The sequence below is a fragment of the Oratosquilla oratoria genome, chromosome 4 (assembly GCF_046742065.1).
Source record: "Oratosquilla oratoria isolate Oo_2021 chromosome 4, ASM4674206v1, whole genome shotgun sequence".
NCBI classification, from domain to species: Eukaryota; Metazoa; Arthropoda; class Malacostraca; order Stomatopoda; family Squillidae; genus Oratosquilla; species Oratosquilla oratoria.
Genome location: NC_134780.1, coordinates 75622369 through 75642368, shown reverse-complemented (window position 1 = coordinate 75642368; position 20000 = coordinate 75622369). Strand labels below are relative to the sequence as shown.

At 40.2% G+C, this 20000-nt stretch overlaps 1 protein-coding gene across 1 annotated transcript in view; it reads right to left on the bottom strand.

Moving 5' to 3' along the window:
* The window catches only part of LOC143024353 (uncharacterized), a 303367-nt gene that overhangs the window by 246271 nt on the left and 37096 nt on the right, over window positions 1-20000 (bottom strand). Inside the window, exon 2 of the mRNA XM_076183147.1 lies at window positions 2651-2706. Coding sequence (XP_076039262.1) covers window positions 2651-2699 — 49 coding nt within the window. The 5' untranslated portion in view covers window positions 2700-2706. The remainder of the gene's footprint in view (window positions 1-2650; window positions 2707-20000) is intronic.

Here is a 20000-nt window from a genome sequence, read left to right as displayed (position 1 = left end):
GCAGCCACTCCCCCCCCTACCCCACCATTATACCTCCAACCACGCTGTCCGCTAGTTTTTACACGTCCCGTCCAACTTTGCTTCCTCGAGGGATCAAAAGGAAACTTCGTATTTGATCCCGCGGTCTGCGTTCGCGGATCCGCGGTCTGTATTCGCGGATCCGCGGGTGTTTTCCCTCGCGCCAGAGAGACTAAGGATCGCGGCCAGGGTTCCCGGTCGCCCTCTATCACTCGTATTTTGAGATCGATTCTCGGTACAGTTGGATAAACAAGTTCTTCGACGGTTTGCCTGAATGTATTCTTGTTAAGAAAACTCCAAAACCCCAAAACTGAGAGATGATCGCCTTGGCAAAAGAAGCATGCAAGTGATGAAGCTTTCTTTTCATTCGTGACAAATATGTGCAACTGTTTTTAAGTCTTCGTTACTAGATACAAAATCTGTATATCAGAAAGTCGATCAAAAGAAACGCCGCGTGGAAACAGAGTCTTTATCAGTGCGACGTTTCCCTTAATAGACGCGGCGGCAATTGTCAATTGCATACAATCAACAGAAAGTACCAAAGCACTTGTTTTGGCAATTGTGTTTGCTAATAGTGGTTCTGTAGAACGGCTGTCGAGAGGATCCTCTCATCTTCAAGTCATCCTATCATCACGTTTTACCTCCATCTAGAAGTGCGGTCCCGTCACTTGGTCTTTGGGTCAGACAAAAGACCTACAAACTTTGACTTTTTTTTTTTCCACACAAGGGAATCCGAAGGCTAGAGAATGCTCCCATTCTCCTCCTGCTCCTCGTCCTCCTCCTCCTACTCCTCCTCCTCCTCCTCCTCCTCCTCCTCCTCCTCGCCCTCCTCCTCTTCCTCCTCCTACTCCTCCTTCTCCCACTCTTTTTCTTCCTCCTCTCCTCTCTCTCCTTCTCCTCTTACTCCTCTTCCTCCTACTCTCATTCCTCTTCTCCAACTCCTCTTCCTCCTGTTCCTCTTCCTTCTCCTCTTCTTCCTCCTTCTCTTCCTCCTCCTCTTCTTCATACTCCTCTTCCGACGAGCAGGTCACATGTAGGTCACTGATAATCCAGCGTTAATTCCAAGAAAGGTCCAGCAGAGGACTGGTGTTTGCTGCCTTGGGGATTCGAGTATCCAGTCAATGGAAATTGAGGCAATTTATTATTATCATTAGTAGTAGTATGCGTAGATGTAGTAGTAGTAGTAGTAGCAGTAGTAGTGGTAGTAGTAGTAGTAGTAGTAGTAGTAGTGGTAGTGGTAGTGGTAGTGGTAGTGGTAGTGGTAGTGGTGGTGGTGGTGGTGGTGGTGGTGGTGGTGGTGGTGGTGGTGGTGGTGGTGGTGGTGGTGGTAGTAGTAGTAGTAGTAGTAGTAGTAGTAGTAGTAGTGATGGTAGTAGTGGTAGTGATGGTAGTAGTGGTAGTGATGGTAGTAGTGGTAGTGATGGTAGTAGTGGTAGTAGTAGTAGTAGTAGTAGTAGTAGTAGTAGTAGTAGTAGTAGTAGTAGTAGTAGTAGTAGTAGTAGTAGTAGTAGTAGTAGTAGTAGTACCAATAGTAGTCAGAGAAATTAGAAGAAACATATCAAAGGCTAGAAAAGTGAGGCAAAAGGAGGAGCTTTGCACTTTATTAGATCAGCTATCGAATCGTATAAAAAGAAAAATGGGAATGGCACAGAAAGAAGGGGATCCAGTTGGCTGACAGCAGTACCAATCAGGGCAAAGGAATTCAACCTAAACAAAAGAGAATTCACGGATGCCCATCGAATGGGCTACCTAACAGATGTTCCTGTGGTACACAGTCTGATCCAAATCATACATATGCAATCAGGGTGGATTCATCTGCATGAGACATGACGAAATAAGGGATTTCACTGCCCAAATGCTCCGGGTTGTATGCAAGGATGTGAACATCGAAGCATCACTACTTCCCCTAGGAGAGGAGAATTGTAGGTATCACACCTCCGGCACATCAGATGAAGAGAGAGTGGACGTCAGCGCAAGAGGTTTCTGGATACGGGTGCAAATGGCATTCTTTAACATACGTGTTACAATAACCTAACTGTAGAAGTAAGGGGTTATTTTTCTTCAATTTCTGAGCTGTGACTGTTGAATCCTTATCCAACTACTTCCTAATAACCTCAGAAGTACGATTAGATATCTTCCTTGGCCGACCAGAGCGAGGCTTGGGGATAGGAATGGGGTGGTGCGAGAGATAAATGCAAGGGTAATGGGTAGAGGATTGGAGATTGTTAAAGAACATGGAGAAAAATGGGAGATAAGCCAGTTGTTGTTTGCTGACGACACTGCGCTTGTGGCAGTGGGGATTAAGGAAGTTAGTCACAGAGTTTACGACGGTGTGCGAAAGAAGGAAGTTAAAGATAAATTTGGGTAAATGCAAGGTGATGAGATGTACACACACACACACACACACACACACACACACACACACACACACACACACACACACACACACACACACACACACACAAACACACACACACACGAATGCAAGATAAATTAACTGATTCAACGTAGTGACGTACATATCTCATTCTCTTCCGACATCCGCCAGACGATTTTATTGAAACGAGAGGATGGAGGGTAGTTACCCTAATGAAGGTGTTAATCTACAAAGGAACGATGTGGAAACACTTACCGTGCTGAAGCAGAAGCAGGGCAAGCAGAGCACACGATCGTGAAGCCATGTCTACCCTGAAACGAAACAAAAAAGAATAAAGATGAAAAGACACAAATATACGACTGGTTAACTAGGTATGTACCCAAGTTCTCCACTTATCATCGTTCACTTTCCGTATGATTACCCCCATCTGTAAACAGCAATTCATAAATTTTGTGTCCACAAGGAAAGAACCGCCTGTAAACTATAGTCCATGGACTTACAAAGGAGGAGTGTGCCGACAGGAGACCTTTTGGTCCATAACTAGGGTCGGATGCAAAAAATAATTATAGTAATAATAAATTTAATAAACAAATAAACAAATAAATAAAAATGTAATCATATAAATAATAATAAATATAATAAGTAAATAAACAAATAGGTGAAGTTAAATTATAAACAAACAGGTAAATAGTAAATTTCATCCTCACATCTGCTGTCTCACAGTGGCGGTATACAAGGCATTGGTCGCTAGCACGCCACTTGACTCCGCCATCCCGTCCGAGCAGAAACAACTTCGTTTAGTAGCACAAAGAACCAAAAGATCTTCCTATGATCACTAGAGTTCTTCTGACAGGGTTGGTATTAGATATAAAATATTCCATTGTTGCATCTTTCGTACAAGGCCCACTTGTGGGCAACGTTCCTTCTATGTTGTGCGCATGTGCACGCGCGCATATGTTTTACAATTAGCACATATAAAGAAAAAATGTGCCCACACAAGATTTTCAAATGATATTAAAATCCATAAAGAAGTTCCACCCAAAGATCAACTTATAAATTCTCTAAAAATGTGGTAACTTGCCAACCGTCAAAACCAATACTTTTTTTCTATTCTAACTCTAGCGCTTCCATTGCAAACGAAATGACATTGCTGCCGCCATGGGCGCGCACGTACTTTCCAGAGTAGGCAAAGTTTGCGCACAAGCTAATTTCTGCACGCACTCACAACAAATAATTAGAGGGAAATTTTCTTGTGGGTCCAATGCAAGTATACCGGATGTGACAAACCCGCTGTACCTCACTTCTGTGGCTTGATCAGGCTTAGGATGAGTGTGTGGATGGTGGGAATTATATGTGAAATGTTGTAGTGGGCTGGAATAGCTGTGGCCACGAATGGAGTTTGAAACCAACACTCCATCAGTTCAACCAAAGTGATGGAGTGCTGGAATGCAATACTGGTATCCTGCAGCTCTGACATCCGGCCGGCGTTGCAGAGTGGGGTTGGAAAGCCGTGAACGTGCCATTTAAACAACTGCTCATTGACATTCCCGGGGTATCGAACCCAAGCTTCCTAAGATGAAGACAAAACTACGACCCTCTGGTCCACAGGGCCCCTTAACCATGTATCCAACTAACCTCCTTTCTATTACGGATTAACCAATTACTTAAGCTATTTTCTTCCGGCTAAAGACACATGATCCTCAGAAACTCCTGGCGAGAATGAGTTTCGGTTTATCAGCGAATCCTGACCCAGTCTCGGCTTCCAGGTTCTGTCCTTAATTAGCCACCCACGAAGACTCTCCAATTTGCCTTCATGGAATCGTCTTTGATGTCTACCGCTAGATTTTCACTCATCACAATAGAAAAAAAAATCTCTCTTATACCTTTACAGAGACAAACAACCTCCAGTTTCCACACGAAACACTTACTCACATAACCCTTCTATACCATCCTTTAATTTTCTTAAGAATGATGAAAAGAAATAAGATTAGACGAGATCAGAAATACAAAAAATATGTGTGCCGTGGGTAAACTACTCTACTCAGAGTTTATCATCGTCTCAACCGGATCCTCCCTGAGCTGTATCAGTTGAAGGCGACAGAATCTTTTTCACTGAGGAACAAGGAATAAAAAACTTTAGTTACTTCTCTACACGGTTCGGGTCAAACGCATGCGCGCGCACCCAACCCACACGCACACGCACACACACACACACACACACACACACACACACACACACACACACACACACACACACACACACACACACACAAACACACATACATATACATTCACACACACAAACACACACATAAATCCACGCACACATGCACACGCACATATGTACACATACACATGCACACATGCATACCTACACATACGTACACACACACAGACACACTCATGGACGAGCACAGCTTCAACCTCGTATATTACAATTCGATAAAATACACAAACACTCCGACAGGTTATATAGTAGTATCGTCATGGCATACTATATTGGTGGTTTCGAGTTCACTCCCTGCCCAGGGCTTTCAAAGTATGACAACATCCCAGGTCGTCACTCACTCCCTTGAGCAAGGAGGTAGGTAGGTGTGTGTGTGTGTGTGTGTGTGTGTGTGTGTGTGTGTGTGTGTGTGTGTGTGTGTGTGTGTGTGTGTGTGTGTGTGTGTGTGTGTGTGTGTGTGTGTGTGTGTGTGTGTGTGTGTGTGTGTGTGTGTGTGTGTGTGTAAGGTCACGGTATTACCCATAAATGAGGTCGTGTGAGTTATGGAGCTCTTATCCAGGAGGTCAATAGCTGCCAAGCACGTGTCCAGCACGTTATTGAAGACCATGATGAATTGTGCACACACGCAAACACACACACACATATTAAAACAAACACATCTACCATCCCCGTCTTTTCATTTCAATCTGATTTCCTTTTCAATATTTCCTCTTTCCAAAATATATTTCTGTGCCTTAGACTTAAACTTCAAAAGTGATCAATCAGTTTTGTAGGTTTGCAATACGTTCTCCAGTTTTATGAATTGATAATAAATGTTTTTGCAAATCTATTCATGTGGACTTAGCAAAGATTGTAGATACATGTATGGCCATATTACTCGACGAAGAATATTAACAAAACTCATAAATCAACAATATAAAAAAAACAAGTAATAAATAACTGCAATCATAGAAAACGGAAATTACAAACCAACTAATATGGTAACAATAGCGAAGGGAATCACCATCAAGTTAAGATCAAGGGAGCATAAGTTGAGCAAATATTTAAATAATTGCAAATTCATGTAAAATACAAACGCGCTGTGAGCATTGATGGATAGACAAACCTTTACTTATTCGTACCGTGGCAATCTCTCATTTAACTTGAGCAAACGTCAAATATAACAGCGAAATGATTCTTTCTGGAACAAAAATAAATCCGAAAAGATTGTGTCTACCATATTTCATCCAGTCAATTGAAGAGTAATAAATGAGTTTAAATACAAGTAATGGAAGAATACTGTGACTATGGCAGAGCACTTTGGGGTCGCGGACTCACTGGAAAAGACGACTAACTACCAAGCGTTCTGACCCTTTGAAAATTTGGTCTTAATCATCAAGAGTTTCTGCAGACGTCCCTTCGTGATTTCTAACTCTCTAGCATCTCTATTCGTCTCATGTTTATTCGGGTACTAGGAAATTTTATTCAGTGCAAAGACAACCCCATATACATGTCAAGAGATTCACTTTTTTTTATCAACCTCTGCATTATTCAGCCAACATTCCACGATTAATAAGGTGAGCATTCTCCTCTTCATCCCTTCGCTTCTCTGACCCGTTTTAGAGATTTTGTTTGGGCTATTATGAAGACAACTCACCGTATTGAGCACTTCACGAGTGCGCATTTGATCATTTCATTATAGCTAACTCTATACGATTTTATTCGGCCGAAGGCTGTGTGTGCGTGTGTGTGTGCGTGTGTGTATTCACCTTGGTCCTTGGATCACGTGCTGGACTCGTGATCGATAGCTATTTCCCTCCCGAAAGATAGCTCAGAGCTCGTATGACCAATCTATGTGTGTGTGCGTGTGTGTGTGTGTGTGTGTGTGTGTGTGTGTGTGTGTGTGTGTGTGTGTGTGTGTGTGTGTGTGTGTGTGTGTGTGTGTGTGTGTGTGTGTGTGTGTACGTGTTTGTATGTGTACAAAGGATTACAAAGGATTAAAAAGAAGGAGCATGCCGACAGGACGACAGGAGACATTTTGGCCCATAACCAGGTCGAATGCGAAAAATTATAATAATGATAAATAAATTGTGTGTACGTGTTATGTGTGTGTACAAAGGATTACAAAGAATTACAAAGAAGTAGCATGCCGACAGGAGATCCTTTTGGTCACTAACTAGTCGGATGCGAAAAAATTATAATAATGATAAATAAATAGATAAATAAAAGCTATAATAATATAAATAATAATAAACAGAATAAATAAATGCATAGGTATAGTTAAATAATAAAGAAACAGGTAAATAGTAAATAATAATAAATTGACAGATAACTAATACGGTAATAAATGAAAATCAAGTAAATAATAAACAAATAATAATAAATAAATAAATTATATAAAATAAATGGCAGGCATTACAGCATCTTGCTTAGGTATTTATCTAAATGAATTCTAAAGCTTCGAACTGAACTACATTGCACTGCCTCTGCAGGAAGTTTACTCCATTCATTACCTACATGGTTGGCGAAGTTGTTTCTACCCATTTCCAAATTGAACTTGTTTCCTGACAGTTTGAGACCATTATTTCTTGTCGAATTCCCATTGAGTGTAAAAAATTTGTCATTTTTTATGTTGCCAGATCCCTTTAGAATCTTAAAGACCTGTATCAAGTCACCTCTGAGTCTACGCTTTTTTAGAGAAAACAGCTTCATATGTTTTAGTCGATTTTCGTATGATTTATTTTTTATATTTGGAATCAGTTTTGTGGCTTGCCGTTGTACTTTTTCCAATCTGTCAATGTCTTTAATAAGATTCGGTGACCATACGGAAACAGCATATTCCAAATGTGGACGAACTAACGATTTATATAGCTTGTTAATGAGAGATGGACTTTTGAAGTCAAAAGGTCGTGCAATCAGTCCTAGAATCTTATTTGCTTTCCAAGAGACTGAAATACACTGCTTAGATGATTTGAGGTCGTTACTGATAATTACGTCGAGATGCTTTTTGCTATCCACTTTTGTTAACGAATTTCCAGGTAACTTGTAATCGTACTTACTGTTATTCATACCTATGTGCATTACCTTGCATTTACTTGTGTTAAATTTTATTAGCCACTTTTCAGACCATTGCTGTAGTTTATCTAAATCTTCTTAAATATCTAATTGATTTAAGTAATCATTTGCCATTCCGCACAGTTTTATATCATCAGCAAATTTGAAGACAATAGATTTTAGTCCGTGGTCTATAGCATTTATATATATACTATGAATAGAAGTGGCCCAAAAACGGAACCCTGAGGAACTCCACTCGTAACATTTTTCCATCTAGAAGTTTTGCCATTTAGAACAATTCTGTTTTCGATCATTCAACCTATTTCTAGTCCAGCTTAATGGGTTATCACTTATTCCGTGTGAAGTAGTCTTTCGTGTGGGACGGTATCAAAAGCTTTTGCAGAGTCTAGATATATCAAATCTATATTGTTTCTTTTGTCAAAACTCGAGATGACTGTGTTGTAGAATTCAAGTAAGTTAGTCACGCAAGAACGTTTCCGTCTGAATCCATGCTGGCTATCCTTTATCAAATAGTTACTTTCTAAATGATGTTCGATAGCATCTCTGATGATAGTTTCTTTCATTTTTCCTACGATTGAAGTCAAGCTTATAGGCCTGTAGTTATTTGGTTTCTTTTTGTCGTTTTTTTTTCTAATATAGGAGTAACGCTAGCTAGCTTCCATTTTCTTGGGATATCTCCGAATATGATGGATTCCTTGAAAATAATTTCTAATGGACCAACAATTCCATTTTTCATTTCATTTAAGATTCATGGGTGCCAACCGTCAGGCCCTGATGTTTTATTAACTTTGAGTTATTCTATACACCTTTTAATTTTTTCTTTTGTTATATTTACCGTAGTAAGTACACCCTAGACTTTTCACAGGTTTCAGTTTGGAGTTCACTTTGAGGTGTTTCGTTTATGAATACTGAGCTAGAATAGTTGTTTAAAATATGACACATTCCTTCATTTGAATATTCAAGTTGACCGTCAGCAGATGATAGTGGGCCAATGTGATTCCTAATAACCTTTTTATCTTTAATGTAACTATAGAATTCTTTGGGATTCTCTTTGGATTTATCAGCGATGTTTATTTCGTATTGTCATTTTCGGTTTTTATTGTCTTTTCTAAATATCTCTGTATTATTATATAACTTTGATAGTCATTAGGTGCACCCGAGCGCTTGTATTTCTTATAAGCCTGTCTTTTAGCAATACTTTTTTTCAGTTTCTTTGTCAAGCCATTTTGGGCGAGCTTGATTTGGGGGGGTAGTCTGTCCTTAAACGGGATGTATCAATCATCTTAGTAAGAGTATTTTGAAAAATTTCCCACATCTGATCTACAGGTCTTTCTCTTAATTTTGCTTCCTCATCTGTAAGCTGAAGCTCTTGACGTAGTCCTATGAACTGAGCTTTACTGAAATCGGATATTTTAGATACACAAGTATCTATTCTAAAAAAAATTAGCAGTCTGAATCTAAGTTGTGATTGTTACTTGCAATAGTTTCACCAACTTCTACATCGGTTATCATGCTTTCGGGGAGTGATCAATAGATCGGGTAAATTTCCATGTCATGTGGCCTCTTTTATATGCTGAACTAAGTAGTTTTCAGCGAGAAAATCTACCAAGCGACTACCTATATGGCCATGTTTAAGGGTCATCCAATCAATGTCAGTAAAATTGAAATCACCCATTATCAAAAAGTCCCGGTTAAAGAAACTAGACAGTTCTTGAAACAACAGTTTGTTGTCTACTAATGATAATGTATTTGGCCTTAATATTACACCTACATTCATTTTTTGTCCATTTGTTTGGGTTAATTCTACCCACAAACTATCATATGCATCCTGTTTCACTCTCTAAAACACAGGCATGGACATTGCTTTTAACGTACAACAGAATACCCCCACCTTTCTTGTGGTTTTTATCCTGATGAAAGTTTTTAAATACCTTAATATTAAATTCAGCTTCAAACTCTCCACCATATAACCATGTCTCGGTTATTCCTATCATATCGAGATTTTCGCTTTTGACATACGCCTGTATTTCTTGGAATTTGTTCCTAATACTACGAGCATTAATGTACATGGTTTTAAGAAACTCGTGATTATTTCTTTTTGACACGTTTTGAGTTTCAACATCATGCCTTACGTTAAAATTTTGTTCTTTATTGACACCTTGCTCTATATTGACATTTGGTCCTTCATTGACATTCAGTGCCTCATAAACATTTGCCCCAGCACGGATATCTGGTCCCTCACGGTCATCCGTCACCGCGTCCCACACCAGCCATTCTGTCCGGCATCACTTCCTGAAATTATATTCTGTCCTCCACTGACATTATATCCTATCGTGATATTTGTCCTCCACTATCATTACATCCCATTGTGATATTTTGTACTCCACTATCATTACATCCCACCGTGATATTTTGTCCTCTGACATTACATTCTAATGTAATATTTCGTCCTCTACCGACATTATATCCTAAAATTATATTTTGTCCTACACAGAGTACTATACATTATTGCTATGCTCTACTCTGTTTTCCCCAATACACTCTATTACCCCTTCACTTTGAGTTTCTACCACAAAAAAAGGAACTAGTTCATTACAAACTCCCACATTAAGGTTTGTAAGAACATCTTTGCCTCTGCGAGTAAGGCGGATCCCATCAAAAGCATAAAGGTCATGACGCCTTGAAAAGAGGTACCAAGGATCAAGAAAGTGATATCCCAGTTGCGTGCACAATTGTGATATCCTCTCATTGATCCCTATGGCTCTACTGTTTCAACACGAGCCAGCGTAGATCCTCGGAAGGATCCCACAGACTACGTGACGGCTCCCGCGCTCCTTCATCTCCTGAAGGAGGAACTTGTAATTCCGAACAAGCTCCTCTGATCTCATCCTACCCACATCGTTACTTCCCGTAAGTGTGTGTGTGTGTGTGTGTTTGTGAGTGTGCGCGCGCGTGCGAGTGTGTGTGTGTGTGTGTGTGTGTGTGTGTGTGTGTGTGTGTGTGTGTGTGTGTGTGTGTGTGTGTGTGTGTGTGTGTGAGAGAGAGAGAGAGAGAGAGAGAGTGCGCGCGCGCGCGAGTGTGTGTGTGTGTGTGTGTGTGTGTGTGTGTGTGTGTGTGTGTGTGTGTGTGTGTGTGTGTGTGTGTGTGTGTGTGTGCGTGTTTGCTTGTGTGTGTGTGTGTGTGTGTGTGTGTGTGTGTGTGTGTGTGTGTGTGTGTGTGTGTGTGTGTGTGTGTGTGTGTGTGTGTGTGTGTGTGTGTGTGTGTGCGTGTGTGTGTTTGTGAAAAAGAAAAAGAATAGAAAAAGAGAGGAAGAGAATGGATTTTAAGCAGCACGAACCTGAGAGGACCTGTGATGATGATGATGATGATGATGATGATGATGATGATGATGATGATGATGATGATGATGATGATGATGATGATGATGATGATGATGATGATGATGATGATGATGATGATGGCGATGATGATGATGATGGCGATGATGATGATGATGATGATGATGATGATGATGATGATGATGATGATGATGATGATGATGATGATGATGATGATGATGATGATGATGATGATGATGATGATGATGATGATGATGATGATGATGATGATGATGGTGGTGGTATGATGATGATGATGATGATGATGATGATGATGATGATGATGATGATGATGATGATGATGATGATGATGATGATGATGATGATGATGATGATGATGATGATGATGATGATGATGATGATGATGACGACGACGACGACGACCGCATGGCCCGGCCGAGAGCCTCCAGAGTGCCGGAGCACTTCTGGCATCCAATTACGTCACTGAGTTCCTGGTACATTTCGGACACACACACAAAAGAAAGAAAAAAAATAACCAACATTCATGATTGTACCGGTAGGAATTTCTGTGGTCGATTTTTTTTTTTCTTTTTTTTCATTATTATTATCATTATCATTTTTCTTTATCGTTAAAAAATTGGGGAAAATTAGGTCTGATGAGAGAAAAGATAGATGTGAAACATCATATCGCGAAAGGTCTTAGGGTGATGTGTTGTGACAGAAAATAAATAGATAAATAAATAAATAAATAAATGAAATAAAATAAATCGACCACTTCCACCACTTACGCCTTAGTTCGTTATAGTACGTTATAGTATGTTATAGGACGGACTATATGTGTTATGAGGTTTCCTGATCACGTGATCCATGATCATGGAGGTTCTTAACACATACACACACACACACACACACACACACACACACACACACACACACACACACACACACACACACACGCACGCACGCACACACACGCACACGCACACATACACAGACACATACACATACACACAGACATACACGTACACACACGCACATAGACGCACACACATACACACACACATCCGGATAAACGATGATTTGACTCGTGCACATGCATATATGTTAATTCATTTGCATGAGAACTTGGTACGGTGTCCGTTCGAGTTAGTTTGAGTTTGGGATTGTGTGTATGTGTGTGTGTGTGTGTGTGTGTGTGTGTGTGTGTGTGTGTGTGTGTGTGTGTGTGTGTGTGTGTGTGTGTGTGTGTGTGTGTGTGTGTGTGTGTGTGTGTGTGTGTGTGTGTGCATTTACCTAGTTGTATTATACGGGAAGAGAGCTATGCTCGTGGTGACCCGTCTTTGTATCTCTCAGCACCAAGTTTTTTTTTCTTAAAATCTTGAATAGTGTTTGCACACTGTTTCTTTGTCTAATTTGTTCCAAGTATCTATCACTCTGTGTGGGAAGCTATTTTTTCAGACCTATGTGTGTGTGTGTGTTTGTGTGTGTGTGTGTGTGTGTGTGTGTGTGTGTGTGTGTGTGTGTGTGTGTGTGTGTGTGTGTGTGTGTGTGTGTGTGTGTGTGTGTGTGTGTGTATGTATGTGTGTGATATACCACCATCATTTTGGATCACATAATCATGAGATCTCATAGCACATATCGTCCGATGACGATACCATGACTACATATACCGCATACTCATCATCTCCTTGCACAAAGGGAACAGTGAAAGCTCCAACTGTCTGAAAAAGCTTTCCTTCTACCCTGAGTGGAACGCGTACTCGGTATTACAACGTGGTAGCCCGTGATGCTTACCATTACCTCAAATTGCTGTGTTGCATGCGTGTATGTAATAGAAATATGAAATTACGTTCCATCTGATTAAACGAAAAAAGACTTTCTCCTGTTTTATGCAAGTTTCTGTCCTACAGTTCTCATATTTTATCAAATTACCGTTTTCATCATCTTCCTTTTTCTCTCCCCATTTTTTCATGGCAATTGTAATTTAATAAACCCCGAGATTTGGAAAACAAAAATTCTGCATAATAGCGAAGACTATCTTCGTCTCGTTTTGGATAAACGTAAATATAGTTTGTATAAAATAGTTTGAATAAGTGATGGGTTGGGAATATGTGTGTGCGGGGGGGGGGACTGTGGGGGGGAGAGGCACCTGTGGGGTGGGGGGGGCAACTGGAGGGGGGGAGATGGGCCAAGCCTATTTCAGAGGGGGAAAGGGGCAATATAATACCCTCCCCCTCCCCATCTCCCTCTCCCCCTTCAACATTCTCATAATACATGATTGGCTTCGTCAAGGATATAGTATAGATGTGGAGCTGAGTTATATTTGAACAAGTACTGAAATAAGTGAGATTATATCGCTGTGTTCAGCATAAGTGTTTGAATTCTTCTACTTCAAAAAACCGTGCAATAAAGCAATTTTACCTTTAATTTTTTTTTTATTTTTTTTTACTGGTTATCTTTTGTAAGACCATTCATTTTCATGATGATTTCAGGTTTGTAGTGATCAAACTTGATTTTTGTCACATTCCCAGTAACAAAATAAAATCTAAAAAAGAGTGTAACTGAGAACAAACAAAAACGGACCCAGTTTAGTGAAATAGAGTATAATGACATATTCAGCTCAAAATTACCCATAAGATCTTATATATAACGATAGAAATATACTCTTGTCGTGTAGAATACATATATCCCAATAAGATCAAGATATTTCGAAACAAGTTGTAAATCATTCGGCCCAAGTGTGGTAGGAAAAGCAACGCCTCAGAAGAGGGGCAACTAGTATTCAGAAATCCATTACCTCACCATAACACTCCCCACTCCCCACCCCCACCCACCCGCAGTGGTAAGTGAGGAACCCATGGCAAATAGAAAAAAAAAAAAGAAAAAATCTGTCAGTTACGGCAAGCCGCCTTTTTTTTTTTTTTTTTTTTTGGGGGGGGGGGGTCGATGTTAGGTTGCCTCCCCACCTGGTAAGGGTTGTCGATAAACTAACGCAACAAACCTACAGTGGGGCAAGGGAATTGAACTTACGACCACCTACTTACGAATTCAAGACGGTATCCACTGGGCTACCGCGCAGCCTTCTATGGTTTTCATTACATATACTCATATAAATGCTCCATGCATGTATATATATATATATATATATATATATATATATATATATATGTGTGTGTGTGTGTGTGTGTGTGTGTGTGTGTGTGTGTGTGTGTGTGTGTGTGTGTGTGTGTGTGTGTGTGTGTGTGTGTGTGTGTGTGTGTGTGTGTGTGTGTGTGTGTGTGTGTGTGTGTGTGTGTGTGTGTGTGTGTGTGTGTGTGTGTGTGTATGTGTGTTTGTGTGTGTGTGTGTGTGTGTGTGTGTGTATTTCTAAGGATTGTATGTGCGTTCAGATTTTAAGGTCCACTGCAAGACCAGTCTATCCTGTAATGGACGACACAGCCTCTGTACCTCACCATGGAAGCCATGAAAGTACGACTGGTCCCATGACCTAGGAGCATATGCCCTGGGGAGGTACATTTAGAGGGGGTGGCAATTCTAGTCTAAATATGCCGCCCACAAGACTGACAAAATAATTATAATAAAAAAGGTCAGAGTAGCCCTGAATATTTTACAGTAATATACGAATTTTGCGTTCGAATCAACAGAATATAGAATATTTCCCCCTTACCCTTTCTGTAAGAGGGACATTAGATAACATTTTTAAAATATGTTTAATCATTTCGCAACCCAATAAGGTATGGTGGAGATGGAAAGTTGTGATGGGGAAAGGGTGGAGGAGGACGTCACTGAGAACTTAGCCCCCGGGGCGGCTCTTAGGCACGTAAGGGCTCTGATGCCAAGGGCCCATTAGAATCTACGTAGAGGTTATTCTACATTCGTCGATTACGACAACTCCGCTAAACAAGTTCTTTGGACTACACCTATTGCCCATCTCAAAAACGAAGTGCACAGCCTTCGTGTTTTTCCGAATTGTTTCGGACATCTCAAGACTACTGCTTGACTACGTGCGACTGACACTCTGTTATTTCTTAACTACGAAACATTAACCAAGATTACGTGTTCCCAACTACCAGAAACTTCACCTACCAGAAGTTATCGTGCATCAACCTCACCTCAAACTACTCATTTGTTCCAGAGATCATTGGTGCGACTTTAACAACCAGAATCAAGACTGGTCTACACCATAATCAAGACTTCGTTTCGCCCACCTGTTCTTACGTGCTGAATACAAGAGCACACCCAGCTACTCTGCTTGATGAATAATTATTGATTTAATTCATGTAACATATGTTGATGTGTTTTTATTATTCTATGTCCATTTATGTTGTGTTATTTTTATTCGTGTAATAATATTTAATTTCAACGGAGAGTTTAACTATCCCATCTGAACTCTGTTACTCACCCGAACTACGCACGGCCTTAAATTTTATTTTATTTTATTTTATTTTATCTATTTATTTATTTATTTTTCGTGTCGCGACTATCCTGGCCCATAGGTGGGTCGTGACAACCAGTGTAGTACAAAACCTTCAATAAATGTTCATCTGTTTCTTGTTTCCGTCGTCATGATCACGGAATTGCTCCCTACCCATAGTCACACGAGTGGTCGCTTACATGTACATACTAGCACACACGCGCAAGCGAACGCTATTCAATCAATCTAAAGTTAATCAAAACCTCTGCAACCTTTGAAAGGCTATCGTATTCCATAAACTCCACATAGATATTGTCGAACATTTCCAACAGATGAAGTGATAAATTGGAATCGCAAAGAGAACATAGATACCTCCAAACAAACAATGCCTTCACGCGTTCGACGGCATCAATTTACAAAAATGCACAAAATACAAGTTGTTGTTGAAGTCCCCTGACGACCCCTGTCCTCCATAGACCACTGGTTTCCCTCCCCCTCTGCCCCTATTTCCAGTAAAGCTAATTAGTTTTCCAGGCTGAGCTTTCCTGGAACTTCTTCCGTGTACTACACTCCTTAGGGGAGCCATATCGTCTCTCTCCAGAACAAGTAGATACTGTAGATGTATGTAAACACAGAAAGAAAACCAAACAGATTTGAGGTGTATTGAGGATTTTTTTTCGTTAAACATTTCTTACTCGTTTGAGAATTCATTGACACGAATGACCATCGTTTACATATTTTTCGATTATTCTATTTTATGTTTATGTAGCTAAGTATAGTATTATAAATTTGGAAATTAAATACATAGAGAAAACAAATCCAAAAAGAAAGTTACACAAAGTCAAAAGAGAAAAAGAATAACCTAGCTTAATCTAATCTAACCTAACCTAATCTAATATATTCTAATCTAAACTTACCTAACCTAATCTTTCCTAGCCAAAACAATGATATTTTTCTATATTTTTCCCAGCGACTTTTTCTTTTCCCATCCTCTGAAAAGCGAGTATTCGAATATACAAAGGTCACTAGGTAAACTTGAAAACAATAATGTGACAAGCTCACATGACGCAGTCTTTCTAGGTGACTACAAAGCTCACCAGTATCATTCACATTTTTACAAATGTCTTAATAAACAAGTTCCGATTTCTGCTGTGCAATTTTCCATTCTTATTAGCCTAAGCCAGTGGTTCTTAACCTGTGGGTATCTATATCCCCAAGGGGTAGGATACCTTGACCCTGGGGGAATACGAGACATTATAGCCCCAGAGGCAATGGTATTGTATATTTACTACGAGGAAGCAAAGCAAGGTTCGTATCACTAATCCTTTTCATATGTTTGCATGGTATTTGTATTGGATGGGGGTACGAGACATGATAGCCAGTGCAATGGTACGATATGTTTACCATAAGAAAGCAAAGGAAGTTTTGTGTCAATAATCCTTCTCATATGTTTGCACTGCATTTATATTTAATGAGGGTACGAGATTTTTTTTTTTCAAATGTCACCGGATACGAGCACTAAAAACGCTAAGAACCAACTGCCCAAAGCCATCTGTTTAATTGATCATTGTTATTGTTGTTCTTGTTGATTTTTATATTATTGTTATTGTTGTTGTTTGTTGTTGTCGATTAACCCACAGTGTCACTTAGCTATGACAATTAAGTTACAATAGACACCGATGGACCTCTCGTTGTCCTCCACCCACTTTATGTTGTGATAGTGACGGTACAGATCCACTTGACATACATTCATAATGCATGATATGATCTCGTTAAATCTTACAACGCGTTTCGCTTTTGTTTTATGACTCCTCATTGCAAGAGGTTATATGCGACATTTTTTTCTTACTCTCACACGACGATGTTTTCAAATAGGCACAACGAAGATAGCCTTACTTATCAAACATAGTGTCATTGTTTATAATTTACACTATATGATCAATCTGTGTGTGTGTGTGTGTGTATTCACCTCGGATCTGCTGCAGCCTCTGTTCGAGACAGCCAGACACCACCCTACGGCAGTGAGCTCATAGCTCATTATTTGCCGATCTCTGGGTAGGTCTGAGACCACTCACACACCACACACCGGGACAGCAAGGTCACAACTCCTTGACTAACATCCCGTACCTACTCACTGCTAGGTGAACAGGGGCTACACGTGATAGGAGACAAACCCAACTTATCTCCGCCTGGCCGGGGAATCGAACCCCGGTTCTCCGGCTTGTGAGGCCAGTGCCTTACCAATCCGCCACCGAGCCGTGTGTGTGTGTGTGTGTGTGTGTGTGTGTGTGTGTGTGTGTGTGTGTGTGTGTGTGTGTGTGTGTGTGTGTGTGTGTGTGTGTGTGTGTGTGTGTGTGTGTGTGTGTGTGCATTACCTACAGATCCGGAAATATACAAGAGTTCTGAGTTTTCAATTAGGAACAGCACTTGATCACGAACACAACACGTGACATAAGTCCAGTGTGTTAAATCACAACCACTTAACATAAACTTGTGGTGAATTCTGCGTATCTCTTTGAGTCTTTTTTTTTTTTTTTTTTTTTTTTGAGGAGTAGAAAGAGCTTGCCAACATCTCAGCGAGCCACGATTTTTTTTTTTTCTAGCTTCTAAAGTACACGCCATCATTAATCTGCGTCGTCAGAAGCTTTGTCTGCCTGATGTGTGGAGAGCCCGGATGATGAAGGAGGAAAGTTTCCCAGAGTTTATTGTTTGCTGTTTCTGTAACTTGTGACATGACCTTGACAAAAGATACAAAGGAAAAATGAATAATTATATTTTCAGTTTTGTTTCTTGGATAGTTACCTATAAGTACATTTATTCTGTCACCCACTTTTTTTTTTTTTTTCTTTTTTTTTGTGTGCCACCATTTTTTTTTTTTTTTTTAACCTGGCTCTATATGACATATCAAGAATGAGAGATCTCCTTAATATGAACAAACTGCTGGCTAACTTAGCCAGAATGAAATATTCAAGGAAACAGAATCTGGAGAATTAATCGAGACATTCGTTGCTCCCACTGAGAGACTTCTTAAAGTCGACTAAAACTCTTTGGGGTTTTACCCAAGCATGGCTGCTGACGTCACAACCCGTCAGGTGTCGCGGCCAATCCGGTGACTGATGGACTCTTCTTCGGCAGCTTTTCTGGATAAGAGTCTGGAAGGACGGAACAAGAAGAAGAGACCAAATTCGAAATGCGATGTGATGGACTCAGTAATTTTACTTTAATCTATTTTCTATGTATTTTTTTTTAGATAGAACAAACACGTATATATAGGATCCTGTGTGTGTACATACACTCACACGCGTGTGCACACACATAGACTCTCATAAATACACGCACAAGAGTTCACAGAAACATACCTGCACGTAAATATATATATATATATATATATATATATATATATACAGGAAGAGAGACAGAGAAAGACAAGTACAAAGGAGAGAGAGAGAGAGAGAGAGAGAGAGAGAGAGAGAGAGAGAGAGAGAGAGAGAGAGAGAGAGAGAGAGAGAGAGAGAGAGAGAGAGAGAATCATAGAAAGGAAGAAGAAGAAGAAAACGAAGCGACGAAGAAAAAGACCAAAGAACGTTACAACGTTGGGGAAGAAGGAGAGCACCGCCCCGTTCCTCTCAGTTCCGCATTCTTTTCTCTTTAGCCCAGAAGGACTAATTTGCTCTCGCGTGTCGACATTTTTCGTTCTTCCTCGTTCTAAACCAGGAAATGTTGCTGATTTATTCTTCTTTTATTTGTTTGTTTGTTTGTTTTACTTAGTTTTTTTTTTTCTAAGGTTTGGTACAGCACCTCGTTCTGGCTTCCGCCATCCACGTAAATTTAGACTCCCTGTTCTCCGTTCCTCTTCCTCCTTCTCCTCCTCCTCTTCCTCCTTCTCCTCCTCCTCTTCCTCCTTCTACTCCTCCTCTTCCTCCTTCTCCTTCTCCTCCTCTTCCTCTTCCTCCTTCTCCTCCTCCTTTTTTTTACCTCCACCACGTATTCATCTCGAACTTCTGTTTTTCCTGTTTCATTCCTTCTTCCACTGCACAGAAACATTCACGTCTTCGTTTATTCTTCGTTAATCGTCGAATATCGCCCACGTAGCGCAGTCCATTTACATACTCAGTAACAAAGTTTATAAGCGACCCCGGGCATCAAATCCAGAAGGTTTTGACCTCCATCGACTTCAAACTGTGCTGGACAAAGTAAGACCCACTTTCCAGTTTTCTCTGGAACTGAACGGTGACACATGATCTGGAACATCAGACACTTTGCCCTCTGCATCTCTTTCCAGAGCGGTATACACGAGAAAGTACAACCCTGTGAATACTGCCCATGAATATATTCACCGTTAAACGCGGGAAGTAAAATCAACTCGCCTCTTGTAGGAAATATATACACACTTCACACGGATCAAAAACATGTCTACATGATTTTTCTTCTAAGCTTGATTTCATTTCTAACTTTTTCTCATGCTGCATGTTCTCATTTCAGTTTCCTTCTCACTAGAAAAAAATATTTTCATTTTTCTCTACAGCTATGTTTCTGATCATTTCCCTCGCTTTCGTTGGTTGACCGAGATGC